Source organism: Ochotona princeps, chromosome 19 (genome assembly GCF_030435755.1).
Source record: "Ochotona princeps isolate mOchPri1 chromosome 19, mOchPri1.hap1, whole genome shotgun sequence".
NCBI lineage: Eukaryota > Metazoa > Chordata > Mammalia > Lagomorpha > Ochotonidae > Ochotona > Ochotona princeps.
In genome coordinates this window covers 22355076-22382901 of record NC_080850.1, presented here as the reverse complement: position 1 = coordinate 22382901, position 27826 = coordinate 22355076, and the positions used below count along the sequence as shown (strand labels likewise).

At 48.4% G+C, this 27826-nt stretch overlaps 1 protein-coding gene and 1 non-coding gene across 4 annotated transcripts in view; one reads left to right on the top strand and one right to left on the bottom strand.

Annotated features, from left to right (window-relative positions):
* Nucleotides 1-26401, top strand: part of SLC36A1 (solute carrier family 36 member 1) — a 37577-nt gene extending 11176 nt beyond the window's left edge. For 2 of the 3 annotated variants that reach the window (XM_058677239.1, XM_058677238.1), the window contains exons 2-11: nucleotides 346-490; nucleotides 7825-7915; nucleotides 8806-8894; nucleotides 9953-10048; nucleotides 10672-10756; nucleotides 11225-11443; nucleotides 16120-16218; nucleotides 18559-18725; nucleotides 20247-20416; nucleotides 25873-26401. In XM_058677239.1, coding sequence (XP_058533222.1) covers nucleotides 351-490; nucleotides 7825-7915; nucleotides 8806-8894; nucleotides 9953-10048; nucleotides 10672-10756; nucleotides 11225-11443; nucleotides 16120-16218; nucleotides 18559-18725; nucleotides 20247-20416; nucleotides 25873-26144 — 1428 coding nt within the window. In that variant the 5' untranslated portion in view covers nucleotides 346-350 and the 3' untranslated portion in view covers nucleotides 26145-26401. Of the gene's footprint in view, nucleotides 1-345; nucleotides 491-7824; nucleotides 7916-8770; nucleotides 8895-9952; nucleotides 10049-10671; nucleotides 10757-11224; nucleotides 11444-16119; nucleotides 16219-18558; nucleotides 18726-20246; nucleotides 20417-25872 lie in introns of those variants that run through there. The other variant, XM_058677240.1, reaches the window with a different exon arrangement.
* LOC118760134 (small nucleolar RNA SNORA2/SNORA34 family) lies at nucleotides 12523-12659 on the bottom strand. The gene has a single exon (XR_004996603.2). It is a non-coding gene; the product is annotated as a small nucleolar RNA SNORA2/SNORA34 family (small nucleolar RNA).
* Nucleotides 26402-27826: the final 1425 nt, after the last annotated feature.

The window sequence follows — 27826 nt, the reverse complement described above, 5'->3', positions numbered from 1 at the left end:
TTCCAGGAAGCATTTATCTGCATCATCCCCGCCCCTGCCAAGTAGCGCCTCACCTCTGTTTTGTTCAGGTGCACGACGACACATTAAAACATGTGTGCATGAGGCTCGGCCCGGGGAGGCTGAGAAGCTGTAGCCAGGCAGGCTCGGGCAGCCTGCCCCCGTGTACTTTGCCCCCTTTCCATTTAACCTAGTCTCTGGCACTCTGGTTACCTACTTAATCCCCAGTGCAGCTGTCACAGTGAGCATCTGGGACCATGACTGCTCCTGCCTCAGAGCCCACCCTAGACATGGAGCTCAAGGCCGCCACTGCTGCAAGTCCTAACGGGGGTGGTCATGTCTCCCCAGCTACCATGTCCACACAGCGACTGCGGAATGAAGACTACCATGACTACAGCTCCACGGACGTGAGCCCCGAGGAGAGCCCGTCGGATGGCCTGAGCAACTTCTCCTCTGGCTCCTACCAGCGCTTCGGGGAAGGAAACAGCACAACGTAAGTACCATTCTCTTGTCATACCACTTTCCAAGTCTCCCTTAAAGCGATATTTCCTCTCCTATTTTACTAATCTAAGTTGAAAATGAGATATATACAAATATATACTATATATAGTATGTATAAAAGTATATATGTGTATAAAATAAAAAAGTAAGAAAACGAGATTGGGCGGTGGTGGCCCTGGAGACAGACGCTCCTTGTCCATCCCTCTGGTCTCTTTTGGCCCTTTGGCTTTGCCATGTGGTTCCCAGAAGGCAGGTGCCGAGTAAGAGCCCAGACTTCAGCCCCTAGAGATGACACTCTGGATTTAGCACTGGGTGTCCCCTGAACTAGAACCTTAGGTGTCTCCAGCCCAGCGGGGGAAGCTCCTGTGCAGATGGGGAAAGCTCCATCACTTGGCTGAACAAGTGGGAAGAGGGAGGGACACTGCACATAACAGAGTTGGCTGATGCAGAAGAGGAGATGTACTTTGCATTTCCTAAGGAGCAGTTGAACGTTGCCTATGGAAACTCCAGACTTCTCTGGACTGAATTTGGCCCTCTTTGGGCTTCATTTAACTCCCCCACCCCCACCCACCCAAATAAGAAAACCTGAGGACCTCCTCCCAAAGAAAACTCAAGGGTAGGCTTTCTTTTCTGTTGTTTCCCAGCCTCCTGCCAACCGCAACGGATTCTGACAGCTTTCAGGACCACAGTGGCCCTTTATTAAAGCAAGCCTTCCATTTGTTCCTCAAGCTTAGCTTTTCTGTCTTTCCTGGTGTGTTGGGTGTGAGTGGCTGAGGGGTTCTTTGTGTCCTGGAATCCTGTGCTTCCCTGTGACCTCCCAAGGGGCTCCTGGAAGCTTCCCAGTGGACCCAACTCCTCACTGAGGAAGCCCCCTCTGCCTGCTCCAATGCAAGGCTTTTCTCTTGTGAACTGCTGCAGATCTTGGGCATGTAGTCTGTCCACAGGACTGGCCCCTCGCCACTGCTAGCTGATTTCTGCTCGCCAAGACGCCAGTTTCAGAAGGTCATTTCTCCTGCAGCATGCTTTTATAGATTGTTCATGTGCTTGCCTTGTAGTTGGTGGAAAATGTCTTCCCTCTCTTTGCTTTAACTGTATGCATCTGTCAGCATCCCTGGACAGAAGCAGCTCCAGACACTGTCAGGTGACAGCTTCCCTCCAGGGCCATGCTCAGGATTGTGCAATACTTCAGCCTTCTCCCTCTGCAGTTTCCCCTTCCAGTTTTTGCTCCTTTTGTTCTTAGGCATCGACACTAATGTACAATAGTTGAAATATGGGGTCTGGATTTTGATTTTTCAAAAATTTTTGTTTATTTTCACTTTATTTGAAAGGGGGAGGGGAGAGAGCAAGAGAGAGAGAGAGAGACTTCTTCTAACCACAGTTGAACCTCAAAATGCCTATAACAGCTGAGGCTGGGCCAGGTTGAAACCAGGAAGCTGGAATTCCACCCAAATCCTTGAGTGATTGCCTGCCTCCTGGGGTGTGCACTGGCAGGAAGCTGCGTCACCTGCAGGGGAGCCAGGGCTCAAACCAGGCAGCGCTCCAGTACAGGAGACAGCACGAGTGGCATCTTAACCACCACGCCAAGTGCCTGTGCCCAGACGTGGATTTCTACAGCTTTCTCGGAAGTGCGAAACCAGCCACCTGGTGGCTTCAGAGCAGAAGTAGCTCGCATGTGTTGGGCACGTAGAAATTGATTCATGCCTGTTAACAATTCTGAATATCTTTTTTTTAAAATCATGTTTAGGTCTCGATCCACATTTACTTCCACTGGTTTGTTATTAGCTCAGCAAATTGGAAGGTGCCTTCCTTGGGCTGTGTTGGGCCATTTTCCAGGGCATTCTTTTTTTTTTTTTTTTTTTTTTATATATATATTTATTATTTAACTTCAGTAATTACATTGTATTATGTGACACAATTACATAGATACTTGGGTTCTCCCCAAATTTCCAGGGCATTCTTTGTTCTGAGGTTCCCATCCTGCCCTGATGCTGATGCTGTTTTATATAAAGTAGGTGACCAGGGAAGCCCAGCTATGAGCTATCGCAGGTATCGCCATGCTGATCTGGATGATACAAGGGAAAGCACTGCTCCAGAGCTTGGAGCATTGGTTGAGCATGTTAGCAAGGGACACAGGAGCCACATGAACGTTTATGTGGATGATACACCATATACACTGAAACTACAGATTGATTTGGGAATCTCACTAATCCAAGTGAGTATCTAATACGCAAAAAGTGTCGAACTTTTTGTTTTGGGTGTCTTTTTTTTAATATTTATTTTTATTGAAAAGGCAGATTTACAGAGTTAAGAAGAAACAGAGAAAGATCTTTTCACTGGTTCACTCCCCAAATGGCTGCCCCAGCTAGAGCTGAGCTGATCTGAAGCCAGGAGCCAGGAGCTTCTTCCACGTCTCCCACGCAGGTGCAGGGTCTCAAGGCTTTGGGTCATCCATGACTGCTTTCCCAGGCCACAAACAGAGAGCTGGATGGGAAGTGTAGCAGCTGGGACATGAACCAGTGCCCATATGGGATCCCAGGATATGCAAAGAAAGGATTTAACCACTGAGCCATCATGCTGAGCCCATCAGATTCCTTTTCTATTTGTGCCTTGTCTCATCTGTTCCATGGTTTGTCAGGAAACAAAGTACATAGAAGTACTTCTCAGCCTACTGGTTATTCTGCGAGTCAGGGACTCTGTAAAGTTCTCGGCTTATGGGTTGCATGTTGAAGCCTCAGTCACATGCGTGGCTGTTCTGTGAAGTGGTGTCCTAACCTTGTGTGTGACAGAGCTGTTGACTATTTGGACAGTAGTCTTGGTGTACACAGTTAGGCCAGTTTGCTTCTCGTTGTCCTTCTGAGTCATGTAATAGCAGCTGTTGTTTGGGCCTCCTGCTTCTTCGCCAGGCTGGAAGCTGGAGAAGCCAGCTGGCAGATTCTTGGTTTCTCTGGATGATGTGGAATAGCCATTTGCCACGTGTGGTCTGCAGACATGCTGGGGTTCCCAAGACTGTTTTGGGGAACCTTGGAGGACAGACCTGTCTTCATAGTAACACTGAGACACTGTCTTTTCACTGTGTGACATATGTACTAATGATGCAGAAGCAGTGTGGCTAAGGCTGTGGGTACTACAAGAACTGAGACAATGGCTCCACATTATACTAATGTGTTTGCAAGAAAAAAGCGTTTCACTCAAGGATGTCCTGAATGGGGCAAATTGCTGATTTCATTAAATTGTGACCATTTAGAGCAGGTCTTTTAATATTCAGTGTGGCAAAAATGGGAAGTACGTGTGAAACACTTCTATCTACCAGAGACAGTAACCTTGGTCATTATTGAGTTGTCAGCAGATATTGAGCTCTTTTTTTGTTGTTGTTCATAAAACATTATTTTTTTTTTTATCTTCCGTCCGAAGATTCACTCCCCAAGTGATCACAACAGCCAGTGCTGCGCCCATCTGAAGGCAGGAGCCAGGAACCTCCTCCGGGTCTCCCACGCGGGTGCAGGGTCCCAAGGCTTTGGGATGTCCTCGACTGCTTTCCCAGGCCACAATCAAGGAGCTGGATGGGAAGTGGAGCTGCCGGGATTAGAACCAGCGCCCATATGGGATCCCGGTGCATTCAGGGTGAGGACTCTAGCCGACAGGCCACGCCACCTGGCCCCGTAAAACACTATTTTTGCTAGAAAGAACAGCCAGTCAACTTTAGGCTATTCAGACCTGATTATTTGCATGTATTTCTTTTTAAAAATATTTATTTATTTGAAAGGCAAAGTTACAGAGATGGGAGAGGGAGAGCAAGAGAAAGAGAAAAAGAAGGAAAGAGAAGTTTTCCACTGCTGTTTCTCTACTCACATGGCTGCAGCTGCCGGGGCTAGGCCAGGTCAAAGCAGGAGCCAAAAGCTTCTTTCCGGTCTCCTAAGTGGGCGTCAGAGCCAAAGCACTTGGACCATCCTCTGCTGCTTTCCCAGGCTGCTAGCAGAGTTGGATCAGAAACGGAGCAGGTGAGACTCATTGTCCTTATGGACTGCCAGTGCTGTAGGCGGAAGCTTAACCTGATGTGCCACAGGGCTGGCTTTCTGAAAGTGAAAGATATTAAGCCATCAGGGCCTGGCACAGTAGCCTAGTGGCTAAAGTCCTTGCATTGCATGCGCCGGGGTCCCATATGGAAGTGCAAATTCTGCCGGCCCTGCTTCCCATATAGCTCCCTGCTTGTGGCCTGGGAAAGCAGCACAGGACTGCCCAAAGCTTTGGGACTTTGCTTTCATGTGGGCGACCCAGAAGCAGCTCCTGGTTCCTGGCTTCAGATGGTGCAGCTCTGGCCATTGCAGCTACTTGGAGAGTGAATCATCAGATGGAAGATCTTCCTCTCTGTCTCACCTCCTCTCTGTGTATCTGACTTTCCAATAAAAAAATAAAATAAATCTTAAAAATAAGATATTAAGCCATCACCTGAAGAAAAATATCCAGTGGTTTTGTTTATTTCAAGCAATATTAGAAAACAAACAAAAAGCCAAACCTTGATCTCTGGTGTGAACTTCTCAACTTGTCCCTACTTGAAAGCTCTTCTGATGAGATGAGTGATTTGTAACCACCATTTGGATGTAATTTTATTTAGAAGTTGTGTAATGAAAAAAAAGAAAGAAGTTCCTGGCTCCTGGCTTTGGATCAACACAGCACCAGCCGTTACGGCCACTTGGGGAGTGAGTCATCGGATGGAAGATCTTCCTCTCTGTCTTGCCTCCTCTCTGTACATCTGCCTTTCCAATAAAATAAATAAATTTTTCTATTCTCTAGATTTTCAGTGTCCATTCATAGTGTTTCAAATGCCCCTTCCTTTTTAAAATTTGTGTCTATGAAAACACATTTTCTGCAAATACTTCAACCAGAACAACTGTATCACAAGAGACTGAGTGGAGAAGCAGACAGTCTAGCTGCCTGAAACATGGAAAAGATCTATTACAGCAACAACAAAAAGTGCAATTCTCATCAGATTCTCTCTCCATTTTTTCCAAAGCAGATTATTTTTTATTTAAAAATCTGTTATTTATATTAACATGTAACATTATTTTGTTACATATTTAAACTTTTTTTTACATTTAATTTTTAATATGCTAAATGCTAATAGATAGACTCTATATAAGCCAGAGCTATTTGGAGCCCTGAATAATTTATCAGCTCATAAAGGAGTCCTGAGACCAGAGTGTTGGAACACTCCTAATGGAGCAGCAGCCGGACTGTAGAGAGGCCCGGCCTTTCCGGCCCTCGGGGGGAGGAGTCCACACTCGCGGTGAATCCCTGGCGGAACCCAGAGTGGATCTCGACATGCTCACACCGTGTTGAGTAACCCCAGTGTGGGGCCATCTGTTGAAAAGGAGAAGTTTGGTTAGTTTCCTAGACTCCTTGTTTCTCAACTGACCCTGACCATGGGGGTTGGCCTTGTCCTAGTCCAGGTCCCTCACTGTGCCCTGGAGATGGGATCGGAACTCCCCCCACAGAATCAGGGCAGAGCCAGGTGCTCGAGGGACCTGGTGTTCTGTGAAACCAGCTCAGAGGCATCTTAGGCAGATCTTAGACAGACATTTGCCAAGCCAAGAATTTCATAGGCCCACCGTCTCCTTGGCCTCTGGATGCTGCTAATGTAGGAGTCACTGCCAGGTCCCTGCCGTCCGGAAGCGCTCTCCAGGAAGAGTCCCGGAGAGAGGGTCTCCTCTTCTCACTCAGAATCCGTGTCGTATCCTTGGTCTTTCTGGGAAGAGGCTCGGGGAGGAGGGTGCCGCCAGGTCTGCTCAGTGGCCTCTCCGTGAAACAAGGGCAAATGCATTCAGTTCTCCTGGGCTGAAGATTGGAAAAATGTGTGTGATTACCCAGGCTGGGAGATTTAGGTTCTGTGTGCAAAAGAATGTTCAGAAACTGCCAAGGGCCAAACCCCGAGTTATTGGGGACAAAGTGAGCTGCCCTTGAGCTTGTCCTGGAGGTATCAGGGCAGAGAAGGCACCGAGGGCAGGAGTGCTCTGCTCCAGCCCCTTGCTGTTCTCTCTCCCCGCAGAGAAACCCCCTGCATGGGCTCACCAGGCTAACCCAAGAATTCTTTAACACCACATGGTTCTATTAGAATCTTGTCACCAAACCCATGCCTTTGCCTTGGGGGTCTTCCTTCCCAGGGCCCAGTCCTAGGGCTTGGCTCTGTACAGCTTCTCCTGCCAGGAACTGCTCCTTGGCTTTCCTGAAGCCAGGGATCCTGCTGCTTTGGGTGTGTGTTCTATTTCCCTGAGACATTGGTTGCTGCAGCCTGAATTCTGTCTGATCCACACTTACCTCCCACAGCAATTAGCACGGGGTCTCAGGCAGAGTAGCTGGCATTGACTAAGTGAACGAATCAAAGGGGGCAGTGTGAAAAGCATTCCAGTTGCGGTGGCTAATCAGGACTGTCTGTACAGAGAGAAAACCCTGGTCCCAAGGCAGGAAGATAAACCACGTGACCCCTTCTCAGACCTCTTAAATCATTGAGCTCTAGGGCATAGAACTTTATTTATTTTTTTAAAGATTTATTTCTTATTGGAAAGTCAGGTTTTTACAGAGAGAAGCAGAGACAGAAAGATCTTCCATCTGCTGGTTCACTCCCCAAGTGGCTGCAACCAGGAGCCAGGAGCTGCTTCCACGTCTCCCATGTAGGAGCAGGGTCCCAAGGCTTTGGGCTGTTCTCTACTGCTTTTCCAGGCCGCAAGCAGGAAGCTGGATGGGAAGTGGAGCAGCCAGGATACAAACTGGCATCTTATGGGATCCCGGCGCATGTAAGGCAAGGACTTTAGCCACTAGGCTACAATGCAGGGCCCAAACTTTATCGTTAATATTACTACAAAGTATTCCAAGGACTTTTGACTTCTGTGTTCACTTGAGTTCAACTCTCTGTTGTAGGGTTGGGCTCCAGATGTTTGTTTCCTTTTTCTCTCACACCAGTCTCTGCCCACTGTGGATGGCTGTGTGTTGCCATCACCTGGCAGCTTTGGGCATCCCGACAGGGGTCAGCTCAGTGGTTAGAACTGGGCCCCAGTGATACCAGGAGAGGTTGGGAAGCCTGGAGAGACCCCAGTGCCCTCTGCTGGCCTCTCTGAGAGAGAGAGAAGGCGCTGCAGGGAGGGGAAGTCCAAGCACTTGAATACATGAGTCCTTGGTTTGAATCCCAGCCCAACCCTGTGTGGCCTCGCTGGGTCCTCATCCATACAATCCCCTAGGATTGTTAAGGGAGGTGGATAAGATGATGCCTGCAGGTACTTGGTACTGTGCTGTATGCTTAGCTCATTTTTCAGGTCTGCTTTCTTTCCATTTCAGATGGTTCCAGACCTTGATCCACCTGTTAAAAGGCAACATTGGCACAGGACTCCTGGGGCTGCCTTTGGCAGTGAGAAATGCTGGCCTCTTGGTAAGAGCCCTCCTTGTAGCAGGACACATTTTTAGGACATAGCTGTTTGTTTTTTTTAAATTTACTCTTAAATACAGAAGCTATTATTATTTTTCTGAGAAAATGCAAAATTCAGATATTCATTCATCTAAGAGACTTCTGTGTGCCAGATACTAGTCTAGTGCCTAGACCGTATTGGTGAATTAAATGAAGATTCCTGCCTGATGGGGCTTGCGTGGTGGTGGAGATGATACAAAATGACTCAGGTGGTTCCTGTTAGTAATGGAGCTGTAAGTCAGTAACTGAAGTGTCTATCTGTATACTCACTGGACAGTTTTCTCCACAATGTCCCCAAATGGGCAGCCTGAGGATCGCTGCCTCTGGCTGAGGCCATTCTGATTTCTTTTATACAGTGGAGAATGGCTCAGACATGTGGACTGTCCCTGGCTACATGCCTAGCTTTCTTTTTTTTTTTTCTTAGTTTTTAATTAATTAATTTTATTCATTTAAGAAGCAGAGCAACTGACAGAGGACGAGAATGAGAATCTCCCATGTGCTGGTTTCCTCCCCAAACGTCCACAACAGCCTGTGCTGGGCTGGGCTGCAGCCAGGGCCAGGGACTCTGACTTGGCTATAAGCATGGTGCTCCTCCCCCTCCTGCATCCCTTTCCCATCTCTCCTTCCTGCAGTGTCACTGTGGGAGCTTCTCTCCTGTCGACTCACAGCAGTGGCAGAGCAGGCTCACCTGGAGCCCTCACCTTGCACAAGATGAACCCTTGGGAAGGCATGCTGAGGTTCAGAGACCACCCATCTCTCCCCCCGGGCTGGGCCAGAAGCCCTGGAGTGTGTCTCAGCAAATCAAGTGGCTCCCTCCTAATTGTATATGCTGTCTCCCTCTTCTGTCCTTCCAGATGGGTCCCCTCAGTCTGCTGGTGATTGGCATTGTGGCTGTGCATTGCATGGGGATCCTGGTGAAGTGTGCCCACCACTTCTGCCGCAGGTGAGAGCCCTCTGTGCCACCTCTGAGGGGCCCTTGTCCTTTGGGGTTCTGAGGGCTTCAGGCAGATCGTTCATGATCCTTCTACAAGCCAAAGATGGTTCCCTGTGATCACAGCCTAGCTTCTGGTCGCTTTTAGGCTCTTTCGAGGCTTGCTGCCATCTGTCAAATGTGCAGTGTCCAGCATACAGGGACCATATTCTAGTTCTGTGTGCTCAGTGATGTCCATCGCATTGCCCATTGGGACACTTCTTTTTTTTTGTTGTTGTTAAGTTTGTTTTTATTTTTTTTTTATTTTTAATTTTATGGCACAATTCTATAGGGTCTGGGATTTTCCCCCACCAAATTCTCTCCCCACCAACCAATTTTCCCAATATGATTACAATAGTATAGTCCTTTATAAGCAGTCATAATTCCATCAGTCTGTTATTTAAGTGTTCCCTGATATTGCTGGCACAGAAAACGTCAGACAGTCCAGCATTCCATTGTCTAGATAAGCCCAACAGTTTCATTGGGAGTCTATCTTTGATTTGGAAGTAGGGACGCATACTGCATTGTATGCAGGTTTATATTGCACTTCCCTAAGCACTCTCCATACTGATTTCTATAGTAGTTGTACTAGCCTACACCTACACCAACAGTAAAGGAGGGTACCTTTCTCACCACATCCACGCCAGCAGGTGTTGTTAGTTGAGATCTAGATGTAGGCCAACCTCACTGGAGTTAGATGGAATCTCAATGTGGTTTTCATTTGTATCTCCCTGACAGCTAGGAAGCCTGAAGCTCTTTTCATATGTGTTAGCCATTTGAATCTGTTCTTTTGAAAAATGTCTGTTCATTTCCTTTGCCCATTGGGACACTTCTACCAGATGATGTGGTCATAGTGACAGTAGTTGAGCCATTGAGAGCACCAGTTGCAGTACGTGGGCTGGTACCTCTAGACTGCTCAGGGCTCATGAGGGGCAACTGGCCGAGTCTCTGTGGTTCCGTTTGTCCTGCTGCCTCTGTTGTTGTTCAGCCCCTCACACTTTGCATTTCCTCACTGCCTCCCCTTCTCCCAGAATGAACAAGCCCTTCGTGGATTATGGGGATACTGTGATGTACGGACTAGAATCCAGCCCCAGCTCCTGGCTCCGGAACCATGCACACTGGGGAAGGTACCTCATTCTCTCTTCTTTTGACCGTGTCCCGAGGTGTGAAGACCTTCAGGGAGGGACAGCGGTGTGTGGACCAGTGGACTTTGGTCCTAGCTTAGTTCTGCCAGTGGTCAGCTGTGCAGCTTTGTGCTCTACAACCCCTCTCTTTTCTGCACCTCAGTTTCCTCATCAGTAGTTCCCAGGATCTAGTTGGAGCGAACTCTGTGGACCATTCTTGCACTGGCAGATTGCCACCAGTGGCTATGTCTGTTTCACTCATTTGTCTAACACGTATACTAAACCACTCTTTTCTGAGGGGCCCTGAGTAGTTCTAGGTGGGCAGGGGCGATGCCCTGGGATGAACCATGCCGTCCTGACCCTCCAGGGGCTTGAAGTCTGTGTGAGGAAGAAGATGTGAGGAAGGGGAAGCCATCCAGCAGAGGAGAGCTCTGAAGCTCTGAAACCACACAGATATGCCTCTTTCCACATCCTTCAGGTGCCCCAGGCCAGTGGCACTGGCATGGTTCCCTTCTCCTTGGGCATGCACACCCTCGTCATCTGTCTGGATGTGATGGCTTACGGGCCTCTGGGAGACTTGGTCTCCATGGTAATGGTCTTTGTGTTCCTCCCCTCACCATCTCCAGGCACGTTGTGGACTTCTTCCTGATTGTCACGCAGCTGGGCTTCTGCTGTGTCTATTTTGTGTTTCTGGCCGACAACTTTAAACAGGTAGGTAGGGTCCTGGTTGAAAGAGAGAGACACAAAGGGAGAGGAAAAGGGAAAGACACATAGAAATAGACAGAGAGCATGAGCACGAATGAATGTGACAGGAGGAGGAAGAATGGCAAGACAGCAGTGGAATTTTGGTTGAGGAATCCTCCCCAAGCTGGTTTCAGTTAACAGATGAGTTAAGGTTGTAACATTTGACTTATAGCAGCATCTTTTTCTGATCCCTAGTCAAAGATACAGGGCCAAGAGAAGCTTCAGGGTTGTTTGCCCCTCTTGTCTTAGGTACAATACCATCAGACCCAACTCCAAAGGCCGGGTTGTTGATGCCAGTTGGAGCTCCCCAGGGAAGGAAGGCCCTGCAGCCACAGCCATCTCTAGTGCCTAGTTGGAAGCTTCTTCCAGTGGGAGAGACCGGCCAGCCTCCTTATTTGAGTAGCTTTTCCTTCTCCTTCCTTGTCCTGGTTCCAGGTGATAGAAGCGGCCAACGGGACCACCAACGACTGCCACAATAATGAGACAGTGGTCCTGACGCCCACCATGGACTCGAGGCTCTACATGCTCTCCTTCCTGCCCTTCCTGGTGCTGCTGGTTTTCATCCGGAACCTCCGCATCCTGTCCATCTTCTCCCTGCTGGCCAACCTTTCCATGTTAGTCAGCCTGATCATGATCTACCAGTTCATTGTTCAGGTATGAGCCCGGCCCTGCCCTGTGCTCACCCTGAGTAATCAGTGGGACAAAGAGAGAAGTAAGTGGAACATAGTTACTTTAGATTAGAGGCTGTTATCCTGTGCACTGCTGACATCATCCTTGGTTGAGGGCACCTTTCTGCACTCCGCTGGATGTTTAGTGTCCCAGGTCTCCTTACAGCAGGTGCTGGGGCAACCTGCTCTGGTGACTGTGATGGCCAAAACTGTCTCCAGACTTTTCCTGACATCCCTGGGGGCAGGTGGCCTCCACTGAGGTCACTAGTTCAACATTTTTTCTAATTACATTGTTAAGGCAAGGTTATTGAATGCAATTGGAAACTAGGGGAAAATATTTCAAGATAAAAATTTTGTTTTTCTAACTTGTATTTAGATTAACATAATTCCTTAACAACTCCATTTTAGACTTTACTTGTCAAAATTATAAGTCCACTTATTGTAACAATGCCTTTCCATTCCTCTCCCACCTGACCCCTGCCCCATCACTTAAGCCCTGTGACCAGGTTCGTGGGAAAGTGTGAGAAAGAACATTTGTATGTGGTGAGGTGGACCAGCAGGCTGAGCAATTGTTTCTTTAAGCATAATACTTAAGAGCAGAAGCAGGTGAAGAAAACCATAACTTGAAAGACAGTATTTTAATTTAATTACCCAAATAATTGATCAGCACATATTCATTAAAATGCAGATGCCAGAAACACTTCTTGGAAGCCACGTCCCTGCCCCAAGTCTCCTCTCTGGGAGAGACTCCCCATGAGGCTGATGGTACATTTAGTACATAGAGAAATACAGAACATGACATTCTGATTTTAAGTTTTTAAATGCAGTTACAATGTCCTCTGTGTGTTGCTCTGCCTGTACTGCCTCTCTGGGTTGCCACACCTGCCACCTGCCTGTGCTTCCTTCTTTCTGGTTGCTGCTTGTCACAGGAATACACAGGCTGTGGTTCCCCAGTGGATGGGTTATCAGGCTCTCTGTAATTCAGTTGAAGACAGTGAATACTGTTGGCTCTCCTTTATGAGGAAGTATGTAGGTACCGCTCTAAGAAATTTTTTTGAACAACTCTGTTGTTTCTTCTCAAGGAATTGAACATTACGTTTCTAAAGTTCTGAAATGATAAACAGACCATTCAGAGACATTTCTTTAGGCTCCTGCCTGAAGCCAGCAGCTTCAGTAAGCTGCTAGTCTTGATTCAGGGCCAGTAAGATGCCTGTTTAGAGGTGCAGTTGCTGAAGAATGTACGCGTTTGCATTTTTAACTATTACCAAGTTGTTGCTGTTTTTCCAAAAGCTATTGGACAGTTTCACTTGAACTCCTTTCTGCAGTTACCCGAGCCTCTGCCTTCTCACGTTAGCCAGCAATGGATGTGTCCATCTTTTTAGTTCTGGTCAGTTGACAGGTGAGCATTACCTGATTTTCACAAAGTGACCTGGTTCCCCACTGAGCTAAGCAGCTGGGGTCCTGACGGATGAGCAGGCCCTCTGTGAGTCCTTGCTGTGATGTCAGACAGATGGCACACACTGGCAGTTCTACAGAGCCGTGCTTTCAAACACAAACAGCTCTCTCCGGGGGCCCATTTTCTTTGAGCCTGTGAGTGCATTTTCATCATCATACAGGAAGGGCCAAATCATGTGTGCTTTTATTTTGCTGTTAGAGCTCTGAAGAGTGCCTAGGACACACGGAAGTGACTGAGATGGCCACAGATGGGCACATTCGCAGGAAACTGAGGTGGAGATGGGGACTGTATCTCAGCTCCTCTGAAACAGGAGGCAGACGCACCAAGTGGTAGCATAACCCACTGTACCAGGATGCCTGTTCCAAGAATGATCTTTTTTTATGTAAATTAAGCTTTTCCCACTTGGTTGGTTGGGTTGTAAGCCAGGAGCAATCCTGGTGTCCTTCCCACAGTATCCCCAGATAGATATATTGTGAGTTTCTCCAGGCAACACCTCAACTTGTTCTGTATGTGACCCGGACAGTAGTTACCTACCAGCTAACTGACAGCACCTGTTTCCAGGGACTGAGGTATGCCTGACTCAGGAATAATTACAGGCCAGTCTCACTCTCCAAACACTTACTGGTCTGTCAGGTATGGAAATATTTCTTATAAAGCAGTCTAATTTCCTTAGCCAGGGGCCCAATAAAAATAGTTCTCTTTTCATTTTTTAATTTTTTTCAGGAGACTAAAACACACCTGCTTTTAAATCTTTCAAAGAGAAGCCTGCCATGGAGGTTAACAATAGGCCTTTGTCTGTTCACCTGTTGTTATCCTCAAACTGAGCTTGCTCTATGTTTATTGAAATATCTGTATAGATATTTCTATGTTTTTAAGACTGATTTTTAAAAATTTATTTGAAAGAATTACAAAGAAAGGAAGAGAGACAGAGAAAGAGAGAGAATCTTCCATCTGCTGGTTTACTGTCCAAATGACCACAACCAACAGTTCTGGGCCAGTCCGAAGCCTGCCGCAGGCTTCTTCCAGGTCTCCCATTTGGGCTCAGGCCCCCAAGGTCTTGGCCCATGCCCTGCTGCTTTTCCAGGCGAGAAACAGGGATCTGGATCAGAACTGAAGCAGCGGGGACTTGAATTGTCATCCTTTCGGGATACTGGTGTAACAGGCTTAACCTGCTATGCCACACGCCAGCCCCAGTTAAAGCAATTTTAAAACCTTGTGTCCTAGTCTGTTTTGTGTTGTTGTAAGAATGCCTGAGACTGGGTAATTCATGATGAAAGAGGCTTGGTTTGGTTCATGACTGTGAGCTGGGAAGTCCAAGAGTACAGCACCAGCACCTGTTTGGCTTCTGGGGAAGGGCCTGGTGCTGCTTCCCAGCAAGTCAGAGGGGCAGAGGGGTGAGTGGGTGGCCCACATAGGGCAGGGCAGAACATGAGGGGGAGCCACAGTAACTAATCCACTCCTCCTGAAAGAGTGAGAACTCAAGGGGCTGGAGCCATGGCGGGCTAAGGCTCCACCTGCAGGTGCTGGCATCCTATGTGAGTTCAAGTCCAGGCTGCTGCACTTCTGATTCAGCTTCCTGCTTATGGCATGATAAACAGGAGAAGATGGCCCATGTTCTTGGGCCCCTGGAGAGACCCACATGGGAGGAGGCTTCTGCCTCACAGCTTCGGACTGTCCTAGTTCTGACCATTACAGCATTTGGAGAGTGAACCAGCAGATGGACTCTCTCTCTCTCTCTCTGTCTCTTTCTAACTCTGCATTTCCAAAAATAATAATAAATACATAGTTTTTTAAAAAGCAAAATTCTGTCCTCCCCGTCACCTTTTTTTATGCAATCTGTTGCTGCCGACTGTTGCTCAATGGTGGGAGAAGTAGGGTTCCGTGACTGTGCATCTGGGCTTGCACAACCTTATGGAGTACCAGTGGTCGCCCACTGCCTTGCTGTCTTATTTGAAGTGCTTATCTATTTATTTATTTTAAAGGAAAATTTTTTAGACACACTAAATTCTCAGAGACAGAAAATGTGTAATAATCACTATAACACAATTCACATATGAATGTGATATTAATACAAAGACAACAGATTCCATGTAGTCTACAGATACAATTCTGAGACTCTAATGATATTTCCTTGCTTGTCTTTATTTGTTGTTGTTCTTTTTTTTTAAGATCGATTTATTTTTATTTTGAAAGATTTTTTAGATAAAAGGAGAGACATAGTAGAAGATAGTCCACCTGCTGGCTCATTTCCCAAGTAGCCACTCTGGCCAGAGCTAAGGCAGTCTGGAACCAGGAGCTTCTGCTGGGTCTCCCACGCAGGTGCAGGGTCCCCAGGCTTTGAACCGTCCTCTGCTGCTTTTCCAGGACACAAGCAGGGAGCTGAAAGGGAAGTGGCACAGCCGGGCCAGAACTGGCACCTGTAAGGGATCTCAGCACTTGCAAGGCGAGGATTTAGCCCCTGAGCCTTTGTGCCAGGCCCCTTTTTGTCTTTCTTTAACTTGCCTATTTTTAAAGTGCTCTGTGTGCTATTTTTTTTCCCCAATACTCCTATCCATGTTGCCTCTTGACATTATTTTTCAAGTGTTGAAACTCATTGACAGAATTAAAAAAAAAAAAGGAAAGAAAAGGAGAAGAAAATTGCTGAAGTTGACTGGCTTCCCTTCCAGCTGTATCTACGGGATGTGTTTATGTAATTGTATCACAGTGGCTATATAAATGTAAACATATTTTTCTCTTCATTGTTTCATAAGCAGCTTTTTATGTTCTGCTTTATCACCTCAGGTTTTACTTTTTTAAGCCCGTGTAATAGTTGCAGCGCAGTTGATGTGTGGCTGATTACTTGAGTGACTTGTCTGGGAGCATTCAAGTTTTCAGTTCCTTTGTTAAGTAGCTTTTTTCATCTTTTGATTTTTTTTTTCCCCACTTGGGGCTAGGACTGCCTAGTAAAAGCATGTGACTCTCCTTAGGCAGTTCCAATATTTGCATTTCTAGTAGAGCTTTGGGTAAGACTCTCCCCAGAACAAGCAGGGTCTTTGTAACCTGGAGAGAGAAAAATTACCAGGACTCAGTGTCGCCAAGTCGTGGGTCAGAAACCACATCCTTTCCTTTAGATTCCTGGCCTCGGCAAAAGGTACAGCCTCTCTGGTCGGGAGTTCAAGTCTCAGATCCGTGCGTAGCTTTTTGCTTTGTTTCCTTCTCGCTTTCAGGCGATCCCAAACCCCAGCAACCTCCCTTTGGTGGCACCCTGGAAGACCTACCCCCTGTTCTTTGGCACAGCTATCTTTGCGTTTGAAGGCATCGGGATGGTAAGACTGGCACTGTGCTCTGGTATCCTTACTCTCTCCTTTAGTGTGCAGGAAAAGCTGCTTGGAAGGCTCTGTGGAGGGCAGGGGTTGTGACGCAGGTGAGTGAAGTCACCGTGTCGGAGTGTCTGAGTTCCAAGCCCTCTGCCTGCCATGCAGCATCCTACCTGATGCTGCAGACAATGGCTCAAGCACTTGGGTCACTTGCACCCATGGGGGAGACCCAGCTGGAGTTCTGGGCTCCTAGAACTTACTTGCCAGTTAGTTCAATGGTCCATTCGAGTTTGCCAACTCCAGCTTTCGCACTTGACTGCTACCTAACTAATCAATTTTTTGAACATTCAGATTCCCTCTTGGCACTGTCGTCTGTGTGTGCTGAAGGAGCAGCACCAGGCAGTCGACAGTGCAGGGTCTGGAGGCAGACTGCTTTGGGGGCACTGTGTGACCTTGTGAGAAGGTCGCACCTCTCAGCCTTGTTTTCCCCTGGGAAGTGAGCACAAAGACTAGGAGTTGATTGCATTAAGTGATATGTTTTGGGATTTTTTTTTTCTAGATTTCGTTTCTTTTTCCTATTGGAAAGGCAGATCTATTACAGAGAGAAAGAAGTTCTGTCCACCGGTTCACTCCCCAAGTGGCCGTAATGGTCGGAGCTGAGCCAATCTGAAGCCAGGAGCCAGGTGCTTCTTCTGAGTCTCCCACGCAGGTGCAGGGTCCCAAGGCTTTAAGCCATCCTCTGCTGCTTTTCCAGGCCACAAGCAGGGAGCTTAAAGGCAAATGGGATTTTCCCAGTTCACACACATGGCTGGATGGGAGGTGGAGCAGTCGAGTTACGAACCAGTGTCCATGTGGGATCCTGATGGGTGCAAGGCGAGGATTTAGCCACTAGGCTATTGTGCCAGGCCCATGATATGTTTTTAAAGTGCTAGGTATAGTCCCTGACACATGGCAAATATTAAATACATTTTTTTGTTAACAAATACTGATTTTATTGTGAAAGTATTATTAATTTATTTGAGCTAGAGCTCTGATTCACTGATTCACGGGCATGACCCCAGGCTGAGGTCAGAACCAGCCAGGAGCTAGGAACTCAATGCAAATCTCCTGTATGAGTGCCAAAGCTTGCAGGCAGAATTGTTCTGTAAGTATCCTTGTCTGCAAACTCGCGTATTCCTCTGTAGCTTCCATTTTAGGGTCAGAGAGAGAAAAAACACTGCTATTTAAGGTTCTAGGTGAGCTGTCAGGCTGCATGCTGTGTCCAGTGTGCCTTCTGTGTCCACTGTACTGTCCCAGGCCTGATGGGACACCCAGGGGAGAACTCCCTGCCCCCCACCTCATGGTACTCCTGTGTCAGGAGAAACTGATGGACGAGTTTAGAAGCAGCTTCTCCCTGGGTGTGGGTTAGCTGAAGCTTGAGACCTTGGAGAGAGGGGGGTGCTAGGGCCCGAAGCAACAGCAGAGCTCTGGACTCCTTCCAAGGTACTGGGCCTGCAGCAAAAATACGAGCCTCTGGTGCCTCCTGGCCGTAGGTGGGAAGTGAGTGTTGTAATGAGAGCAAAAGACAGTATGTGGTGCAGTGAGAGACTGATTGGTGTCAGTGAACCAGATTCAGCTGACAGCAGATTGAGACATCTGTCCCCAGGTCCTCTCTGCTGTACCCCAGTTCCTAAATGAGCTCACCTAAGAGGCCTTGCCTTTGTTTCACCAGGTTAAAGTGTGGCCACCATTGGGACCCAGGAGGCAGCAGAGGCACTGGCTTGAAGTGGAAATGTGGAAACAGGGCCTAGTTAAGCACCCTGTTCTCAAGATGTGTGAAGTCAGGGAGCCTCTGTGAAGGCAGGATGCTTATCACTCAGGTCTAATTGACACCGCTGGTGCCTGTCCCTGTGGAGAAGTTTCTGAGTGCTGGAGAGAGTTCTTCTTCACCTACATGTCCCATTCTTACTCGGATTAGCAGGGAGCTGCAGCCTGGGCCAGGTACCAGGTGGGCAATGCTGCAGAAGGCCTGTTGGTCTCCATGCATTCAGTGCCAAGGATGGGACGCTCCCAGCCCACAGAAGGCAGCAGGACAGAGCCAGCCTGGACTTGGGGTCCTGGGCTGTAGTCCTGCCCACCCTGACCTCAGGCTTTTCTATTAAGGCAGGGGGCCCTGACCATACAACTGCTGTTGAAATCAGCAATCAGTTTGTCTGGTGAAGATTGCAACAGGTACAGGGAGTTCTGTGGATGAAGAAGTTTTTTTTTCTTCCTCTTAGGCTGTGGTGTTTTTTGTTTTTTTTTTTCTTTGTCTTATGTCGCTTAATTCTGCCTTTTCCCCTGTGCTCTTTTTTCACTCCTGTCTCATAGGTTCTGCCCCTTGAAAACAAAATGAAGGATCCCCGGAAATTTCCAGTCATCCTGTACACGGGGATGGCCATCGTCACCACCCTCTACATCAGCCTAGGGTGCCTGGGCTACCTGCAGTTTGGAGCTAAAATCCAAGGCAGCATAACCCTCAACCTGCCCAACTGCTGGTACGTGGGGGAGGCTGGAGAGCTGGGGCAGTGGGCGTTTTTAAAACTTGGTGAGTCAGAATGTGGGTCATTTCTCTAGCTTGTCTCTTCATTCAGCCCGCCACCACCCCAGGCCCTCTCGCCACCTCTCGGCTACCCCGAACTGCATTCTATGCACAGTTCTTCTGAGTCTGTGGGTTGACTAGCTGACAAATAAGCCATTTCTCCTGGAAAGCCCTGAGCCCAAAGGGCCTAAGTGTTTGCCTTGGCAGGCACAGGCTTGATACACAGTTGGGCTGTGGTTGTAGAGCCCAGGTTGTAGGGAGTCCTCTGTGCCCCTCTTTCATTGGTGAATATGTCATGAGGAAGCCCTGAGTCTTGCTGAGGTGCTCCCCAAGAGGGTAGACTTTCCAGGGTGTGTGTGCTTGGCCACAGTGCATCTAGAAGATTAGAAACTCATCAGTCGCAGTCTGTTCTCTACCAAGGTGATGGTAGGGGTACCCCGTGCTGGCCTTGGGGAATCAGCAGTGTCTCTGGGAAGAGAGGGCAGACACACTGGGGTGCAAAGATGCAGTGTGCTCCTGCCGTTAGTCCTGAACAGTCCCTCCGGTTCTGGAGAGCAGGTGGAAATGGATGGGAAGCATAGAAACAGGCTTGCTGGCATGTCACATTTTAATTTTCAAGGGATATAAGCCTAGAGTCCATGACAGAGGTTCAGAATGTTCCAGAGAAATAGAGGGGGTGCTGAGCTTTCACCCAACCATCTCTGTAGCCCCCAGTGTTCCGGTTTCCATTGGCGACCTCATTCTTGTGTATTGGTGTTTCTGAGATGTTTAGTGTCTCTGAGAGTTGGAGGGAGAGGGTGGAGAGATTTTTTTCTTTCTTTTATTTCATTTTATTGGAGAAGCAGAGTTTTCACTCACTGAGGTATTCCCCAAATGCCCATGGTAGTCAGGGTTGGGCCAGGGCTGGGCTAGGGCTGCAGTTGGGGGCCAGGAACACACTCCAACATGAGTGGCAAAAAATCCAATTACTTGAGTCAGTGCCCTCTCCACCACCTAAGGTCTGAATTAGCACAAAGAAGCTGGAATGAAGGACCAGAATGGGGTTCCAAACCCTGATGCTGCAGGTGGATCGTGCATATTTTGAACTGTATCCTTACTGCTAGGCTAAACATCTTGTCCCTATTTCTTAGACAGATTGTAGCTGTGTATGCACCATGATTTTTTCACTTGCTAGATTTATTTAAGAGCTCTATGAGGACACCGTGATTTGTTTTTAAGGGGCTCCCTCTGATTAGCATGTAAATTGCTTTTTAGTCATTCCTTCTTAAACAATGTCTCAAGTGAAGTCTTCCGAACATGAGTTTCCAAGCACATATGCAAATGCATCTGTGAGGGAAATGGTACGAGCCTGTGGAGCTAAAGAGCAGGTGTGTCTGTAATGGTGATGCAGGCCTTGGCAGCATGCTGGGGTGTGCTGGCTCCGTAATGCCTACGGGTGCTGGGAAGGCTTCTGAATGCATCCTGGCTGTCTTGGCAGGTTGTACCAGTCGGTTAAACTGCTCTACTCCATCGGGATCTTCTTCACCTACGCGATCCAGTTCTATGTCCCAGCTGAGATCGTCATCCCCTTCTTCGTGTCACAAGTGCCCGAGCACTGTGAGTTGGTGGTGGACCTGTTTGTACGCACAGTGATGGTCTGTCTGACATGTGAGTAGAAGATGAAATCATTGCTTTGTCTTTTCTTCTTAAGGGGCTCCCGGTCCCCAGGGCATACATGAGAGAGAGAGAGAGAGAGAGAGAGAGAGAGAGAGAGAGTGTGTTTGTGTGTGTGTGTGTGTATTGGGGTGACACTATCTCGACATATAGGCAGGAAACCAGGCATTTTGTCTTATTTTTAGGTGAGGCATATGCAGCCATAAAGTAAACTAATAGTACATGCTAATGAACACATACTAATCAACATAGCAAAGAGGGTAGTTGTTCACTTATAGTCATGGTAGAACTTTCCGTGGAGACAGTCCCAATTCAGATTACTATCCCCAAAAAATTAAGGTGAGGGGTAAAAGCCCTTTTACCGACATATATAATGAGTATGGGCATTTGGTAGGGGTGCATGTTTGTTTTCAAATACATGTTTTTTCCAGTATGAGAATTCCTTATCAGTCTTACTAAACAGGTATCTTAGAGAATTTCTATCGATTAACCCAGATGTTTGGTTTATCATTTTATATCTTATTGTAACTCCTTCCCTGACCTCATGCCAAGGAATATGACCTAAAAGACAGGATATTACCCTATTTGATACTGGTTGAAACTGACAAAATGAAAATAGTAAAAAACTTTTTTGGCTACTTCAATGCATTGATAAGCTAAAAGCTAAATTACTGAGGGAATTTCAATGCCTTCCTAATTGAAATACTGCAAGCATAGATTTTTCTTCAGTTATATTTTGCTGCTGCTTCTACTTTTTTTTTTTTTGGTTCTGTTTTATTTTTTAAATTCATTCTTTTTGGACAGGTACCTCTTGGCTTACTATACTCAGATTTCCCTAGGAAATTTTAATTGTGAAGTGAAGATGGATCTGTATGATTATCTTCTTTCTTTAATGGAACCAGCATTGGATGTTTTAGGGATGAAAACTGTGAATGTGCCCAGAGCGTCTGATTGCAGTTTGGGAGGTCGCTGGTGGGTTTCTTGGACAGCTGTCAGTGCAGGGGAAGGGGAGCAAGGGGCCGTCCGTTCACCCAACCAGGCCAGCGAGCAGAGCGGACTCCTGTCCCAGAAGCTACCGCCAAGCCACCTGCGGTTCCCTTTCTTACCTTACTTGAGGACAGTGGGTGGAAGCACAGCATCTGGGATCTCGTGGGGGGTGGGGTGGGGTGGGGTGGGCACTCCGGCCCTGATGCAGTGCAGGCCTTTCCCTGGCCTGGCTCTGGTACTGCGCAGCACAGTCCTCCCAAGGGCTTCTTGCAGGAGTGGAGCAGAGGCGGGCAGCTCCGGAGAGCTAATGGCACCCGTGACCCTGGCTCCTGGTAGCTTCTGTTTGGCAGACTTCAGGTCCTCTTCTAGACTGACTTGCAGAAACAGCCTGTGCAGCAACCAATTCAGGGCTGTGGAAAGCCAGATGCTGTTCCATGTGACTGGAAGGGAAAGAATATGATCTATCTTGCTTTTCCAGTAAGCGGCCTTAATGTGTGTTCATCCTGTTGTCTGGCAGCAACTCTGCATGCCTTGATTCAAGCACATGTGAAATATATCAGTGTTCAGCTAACATGAGGAAAAAGCTTACACACTATTCATAATGTGAACTCCAAGGACTAAATTGTTGAACCTGAAGAGCATTGGAAAAGAATATGGGGACAGTTAAATAAGCTGCTTTTCATTTTTCTTAAATCCAAAGTGGGTTTTCTAAAAAAAAAAAAAAAGTAGGTCAGGGCCAGTGTTGTGGTGTAGCCCATGGAACCACTGCCTGTGAAGCTGGAATTCCATTTTGAACACCAGTTCACGTCTTGGCTGCTCTACTTTCAGTCCAACTCCCTGCACATGGGCCTGGGGTGGGGAGTTGGGGAACCCAAGTCCTTGGGCCCCTGCCACCCAGGTTGGAGACCCAGATGGAATTCCTGGCTCCTGCTTTAAGCCTGGCCCATCCCTGACCGTTGCAGCTTTGCAAAATGAAATCTTTCCCTCCCCCGCCCTCTCGCCCTTTCTGTAACTCTGCCTTTCAAATTAAAAAAGAAAAAGAAAAAGTAGGTCTGTCTAGGTGAAATGTTCTGTGGCTGCCAGTCCCTGCCCAGCAGAACTGGGGCGGAGGGACTGGGCCTGCCCTCCCAGCCTGGCTCAGCTTCCCTGCAGCATATGCCTTGCTTCCTGCCGGGGGTTTTTTCTGTCGCACACCTCCGCCCCCAGCCAGGCTGCAGTCTCTGATTCATGGATCTTGTGCTATCTTTGGATGCCTCTTGGTTTTGCCCCGCTTTCCCCGGTCCTATCTGGGGGTCTCCTCCCAGGGCAGGATGCTGAAAGGCGGCTTCTGAAGGGCAGGCGGCAGTGCCTGCTTTCCCCCTGCTGGGATCTGTAATGGCTGAGCATTGCTGCGTTGTCTTATTAAAAAAGACAGCCTCTTCATCTCTGAGAAGAGATGCACTTTGGCTTCTACCTTCCCCGAAGTGATTGTGGGAACAAGGGAGGTGCTTGACAGCAGCACCAGCTGCTGTGTGTGGGAGTTTGTGTGGTGCTCCATGTCCTTTCTGGTCTTTCAGCACTGGCTGCTCTATGAATTTAGATATTTGATGTCACTGATTGCTTTCACTTGTACCTGTTATCTTTTTTTTTTTTTTTAGATTTTTATTTTATTTTTTAAATTTTTTTTTTAAAGATTTATTATTATTAGAAAGCCGGATATACAGAGAGAAGGAGAGACAGAGAGGAAGATCTTCCGTCTGATGATTCACTCCCCAAGTGAGCCGCAACAGGCCAGTGCGCGCCAATCCGAAGCCGGGAACCAGGAACCTCTTCCGGGTCTCCCACGCGGGTGCAGTGTCCCAAAGCATTGGGCTGTCCTTGACTGCCTTCCCAGGCCACAAGCAGGGAGGTGGACGGGAAGTGGAGCTGCTGGGATTAGAACCGGCGCCCATGTGGGATCCCAGCGCGTTCAAGGCGAGAACTTTAGCTGCTAGGCCACGCCGCTGGGCCCGTACCTGTTATCTTAACAGCAGTTTGCTAGATTGAGGTCTCTGGTTTTCTCCTGTCTTCTCTCCCAACTTCATCACTTTCCGTCTCCAAGAGGAACTGGAGGATTTGGTACAGTCTCATTTTTTTCCTCCTTGGAACTGAACTGTCTCACAGCTCTCCCACACACCCCACTCTGCTGTGGTTGATGGCTGCTCTTTGGTGACCAGTTGCAGACTGTCGGGGAGGTGGGGAGGGAAGACAAGCAGTTTAGAAAGTGGTTTTGTTGTGTTAGAATTGCATCTAGGACTGTATTTCCCTCTAACCCCTAATGTGGAAGTGTGTGTTCAGCAGACCTGGACTTGTGCAGAAGCAGAGGCTGGCAGCTGGGGGTGCTGGGAGTGGTGATTTCGCTCTCCCTGGGAGAGTACGAAAACGTAAGAGAAAATTTTTTTTCCCAATTTCTCAAGGCATTAACTTGGCCTTTTGATGTCTCTTACTAGTTCTGTTTGGCATTTGTCGCGTGCAACATTTTACTTCAAGTTAGATTTTGAGAATTTCGGAAACCTGTCATTGAAGATGCAGTATCAAACTGTATCCACAAAGAGGCCAGATGTGCATGACAGGACATGCCAAGGGGTCAGGCTTTTAGAGCAGGAAGCCTCCTGGTCCAAACTCGGTGGTTTCTCAGGATCTCTGGCCTTGCCCGCTGCTCCATGTGCAGCTCCTGGGAAGGAGGGCAGTATCAGTCCCGGGCTGTGCCCCCTGCCTGCCTCAGGGACCCCTGCCAGGCCGCAGCCTTCTCAGCTGAGAGGAAGGGCAACCACACCTCATCCACGCAGTTTCTCCCAATTACAGAATTCTGTGATTCTAATATTTTAAGTCAGTCCTTACATTTCCACAGACACTACTCTAAAAATTAAGTTAATGTAATTACATTTGGAAATAAGAAATTCCCAATATCCCACTTAGCAAAACAGGTTTCTTCTGCATTTTGTCTTCTCTCATTCCTCCTATGTACATTGTAACAATCGCTGCAATCACAATAACTTTGTCTCCCACATCTAATCTCATGTTATGTCATGTGTATACATATCCTTCCTTAATATTCTTAAGACTACTATTCTGTGTGGGTGGATGGTATTTACTTCTTTTTTTTTTAAAGATTTGTTTTTTATTGCAAAGTCAGATATACAGAGAGGAGGGGAGAAAAAAAGGAAGATCTTCCTTCTGTTGATTCACTCCCCAGCTGCCACAACAGCCAGAACTGAGCCAATCTGAAGCCAGGAGCCAGGAGCTTCTTCCAGGTCTCCCATGTGGGGGCAGGGTCCCAAGGCTTTGGGCCGTCCTTGACTGCTTTCCCAGGCCACAAGCAGGGAGCTGGATGGGAAGCAAGGCCCATGGGATTTGAACCCATGCCCATATGGGATCCCGGTGCATGCAAGGCAAGGATTTAGCTGCCAGGCTACCGCTACTTCTCTAATGTTTAACATGTAGGTTGTTCCTCTTGCTTTAGTATTTTTTTCTGTTTGTAACCTCTCTAAATCAAATTATTTGTGTAAGACCATGGTTAATTTTAAAGGCAAGTTTCTAGACGATTGAAAGTAGTACAGTGGGTTTTACCAGCATCGATTGCAGTAAAACCGCAGAAAGAGCTTCCTGCTGCAGGAATTGTGGATGTTTCAGGTATTTCTGTTTGTTCTTTTAAGTGCACTTCTCTTTCTCTTGTGCTTAATTCATCCTTTGCTGATGTAAAACTCACAGGCTCCAGAATCCCAGAGTTCCTTCTCTGAAGTTGACGGTTGACCCTGCATTGCTTCAGCAGTTACAAGACCAGAGGTCTCCCAACCCCAGAGGAAGGCTTTTAGCAATGCCCCTGGAGCCCTCTTGGCTAATCGTGGGTCTACTTTAGATTGTCCTCAGCAGCCAGGCTCTGCTGAGAGAGGAGCACCTGCAGTTGGGATGTGCGGTCTTCCTCTTTCTGTGTGGAAGGAGTGGGGGAAGGGGTGTTTCCATTGGCTGCTTCTTGAGCTCTCTACCTTCCTGATTGTCTCTCTCTGGGGGCCTGGGGGGGCTATAACTCACAGAATAAAGATCTAGGGGTCTAAGTTGCCTCTATATCTTTACTAAGTATTTGGCTGGCTCTCCTGCTCTCTCCAGCCCCACCCCTAACTCCACCGGGTAGAGACTGTCTCGGAATGTCATCTGGGTACCATTCCTCAGAAGGATGGATGTTAGGCACCGAGGCAGGAAAGTCTGAAGGTCAAAGTTTCTGGGTCCCTATTCTAGGTCTGCTGACCATGCAATGAAGCCCTGCTGATCCTCCACTTCCAGGGGTCCAAGACTCAGACCCAGACCCAGAGATCAGAACGGGTCTTGTCCGAGTGTATCTCAAGCTCACCATGCTGGAAGATGCATAGATGGGGAATTTATGGGTCCCTGAGAGAGTCTCTTCTGGCTTCTAGAATCAGGACATTGTGTGTCTTCTCTCCCTGCAGGCGTCCTGGCCATCCTCATCCCCCGCCTGGACCTGGTCATCTCCCTGGTGGGTTCTGTGAGCAGCAGCGCCCTGGCCCTCATCATCCCGCCCCTCCTGGAAATCACCACCTTTTACTCTGAGGGCCTGAGCCCCCTCACCATCGCCAAGGACGCGCTGATCAGCATCCTGGGCTTCATGGGCTTTGTGGTAGGGACCTATGAGGCCCTCTACGAGCTGATCCAGCCGAGCAACATTCCCATCATCGTCAACGCCACCAGTGCCTTTGCATAGTGAACCGGGTGCATTCTCCATACCTGCTCCCCCCCCCACTGCTGTGTGTCCCCCAGCACCCGTCGCTGATCCTTAGGGATGGGCCAGGCTCTGTGGGGGAAGGGCAGGATTGCTTACTGGGCACCACTCTGCCTGGTACCTGGGTACCCTAGGCCAGGTAAGACTGAAGGCAGGGGCAAGGTGGGTAGGCAGACACGTGGGAGGTACCACTAGTAGCAGTGCTGCCACTGTTCATTTGTACTTGTTTTAACTCAAAACTTTTCAGCCCTGTCGTCATCATTCCCCCTCCCTGACCCGCCTCACCCGGGTGATTGCACAGCTCACTTTATTTAAGGATGTAGTGGCCCTGACCTCATGTTTTCTCCTTTGCTGGGCCAAGCCTAGATTATCTAAGTGGGATGTCTCCTTGTGAAACAAGGACTCTCCCTCATCTGCCTCCGAGATACTGCTCCTCAGAATTTTCCTTCCTGCCCAAGTATCCGTGGGGTGCCTGCACCTGCCCAGGGGTTGCAAACCTGTGCCCCAAGGAGGAGTCCTTGACCCTCCCTCCCTCTCTTTGTGTGTGTCCTGGTGCAGAGACCTTCTCTCTGGATCCCTCCAGGTGGGACACAATACTGGATTCTGATTTGCTTTAGCTCTTAAAAGACAAAGTGCTGCCTCAGTGGAAAACATTAACATCGTATTTAAAGTGTAGCTCTTGGTTTTTAGACTCTAACTGTAAATCTAAGTCACAACGAATGACTGCTTCGGTGGTGAAACCTCACCCAGCTTCTCCTGCTCCAGGGAGTGTCATTGTGGGGTCCTCAGCGCCCCCTGCTGGTGATCCGGAGATCTGACTCAGGATCAGCTGCATGCCAGGGTGTGGGGGTTGGGAGAGGCTTGTGCTATGTCCCCACATTGAGCATCTGGCTTTCATCTTGTGAAGATGCTGCAGATCTCAGGAAGGACCTGGGGCCAGTGGAAGGATGGCGTCGCCGAGGCATGTCTGTAGGGGAGGCTCCTCATGTGGTGTTTGTGTGCATCCAAGCCTGTTTCTCAGCCTCAGCCCCTGATAACCCAAAGGGGTCACAGTATTCCGTTGCCCCCATTGTGGTGGGAAGACACCTGCTGTGATCAGGGATGAGGAATTGAGGTCGGTGTGCTTGGAGTTGGAAGTGCGATCCTTGGAGGTCTGATGCTGTGTGGTGCTCACTTGTTTACAAGCACTAGGGACAAGAGAAGGGACCCCGCGCTGCCTCTGTGACCTGGCCTGGAAAGCAGCCACTGAGCACTAACGGTGACCCCTGAGCTGCCCCCACTGGCCTCCCTCAGTGTCGCCTCCAGGTTGGCCTGCGGAGGGCAAAGGGGATACATTGCCTTGCCTTGGGCCACGTCTTCCCTGCGAGTGTAAGGCAGACATGTTCTGTGAGCCCCGTTGTCTGCGATGTGGGCAAAAGCACGGGTGGCAGGGCTGGTTCTCTGCCTCATTTTGTCTCCAGGCCTTCACGACCCCCCCTTGCAGCCCTTCTCCTCCTGTCAGTTAAGGGAGCAGCGGCAGGCGCCTGTCAGGGTTTTGTTCTTGTGTCTTCACCAAAGCTCATCAGAGCTGGGACCTGCCCTCGTGGCCCCAGCTTTTTCTTTCTCTTCTACCCCAAAGTCAGTAGAGCTGACTTCCCGAGGTAAGGCCAGGAAAAGCAGTCTCC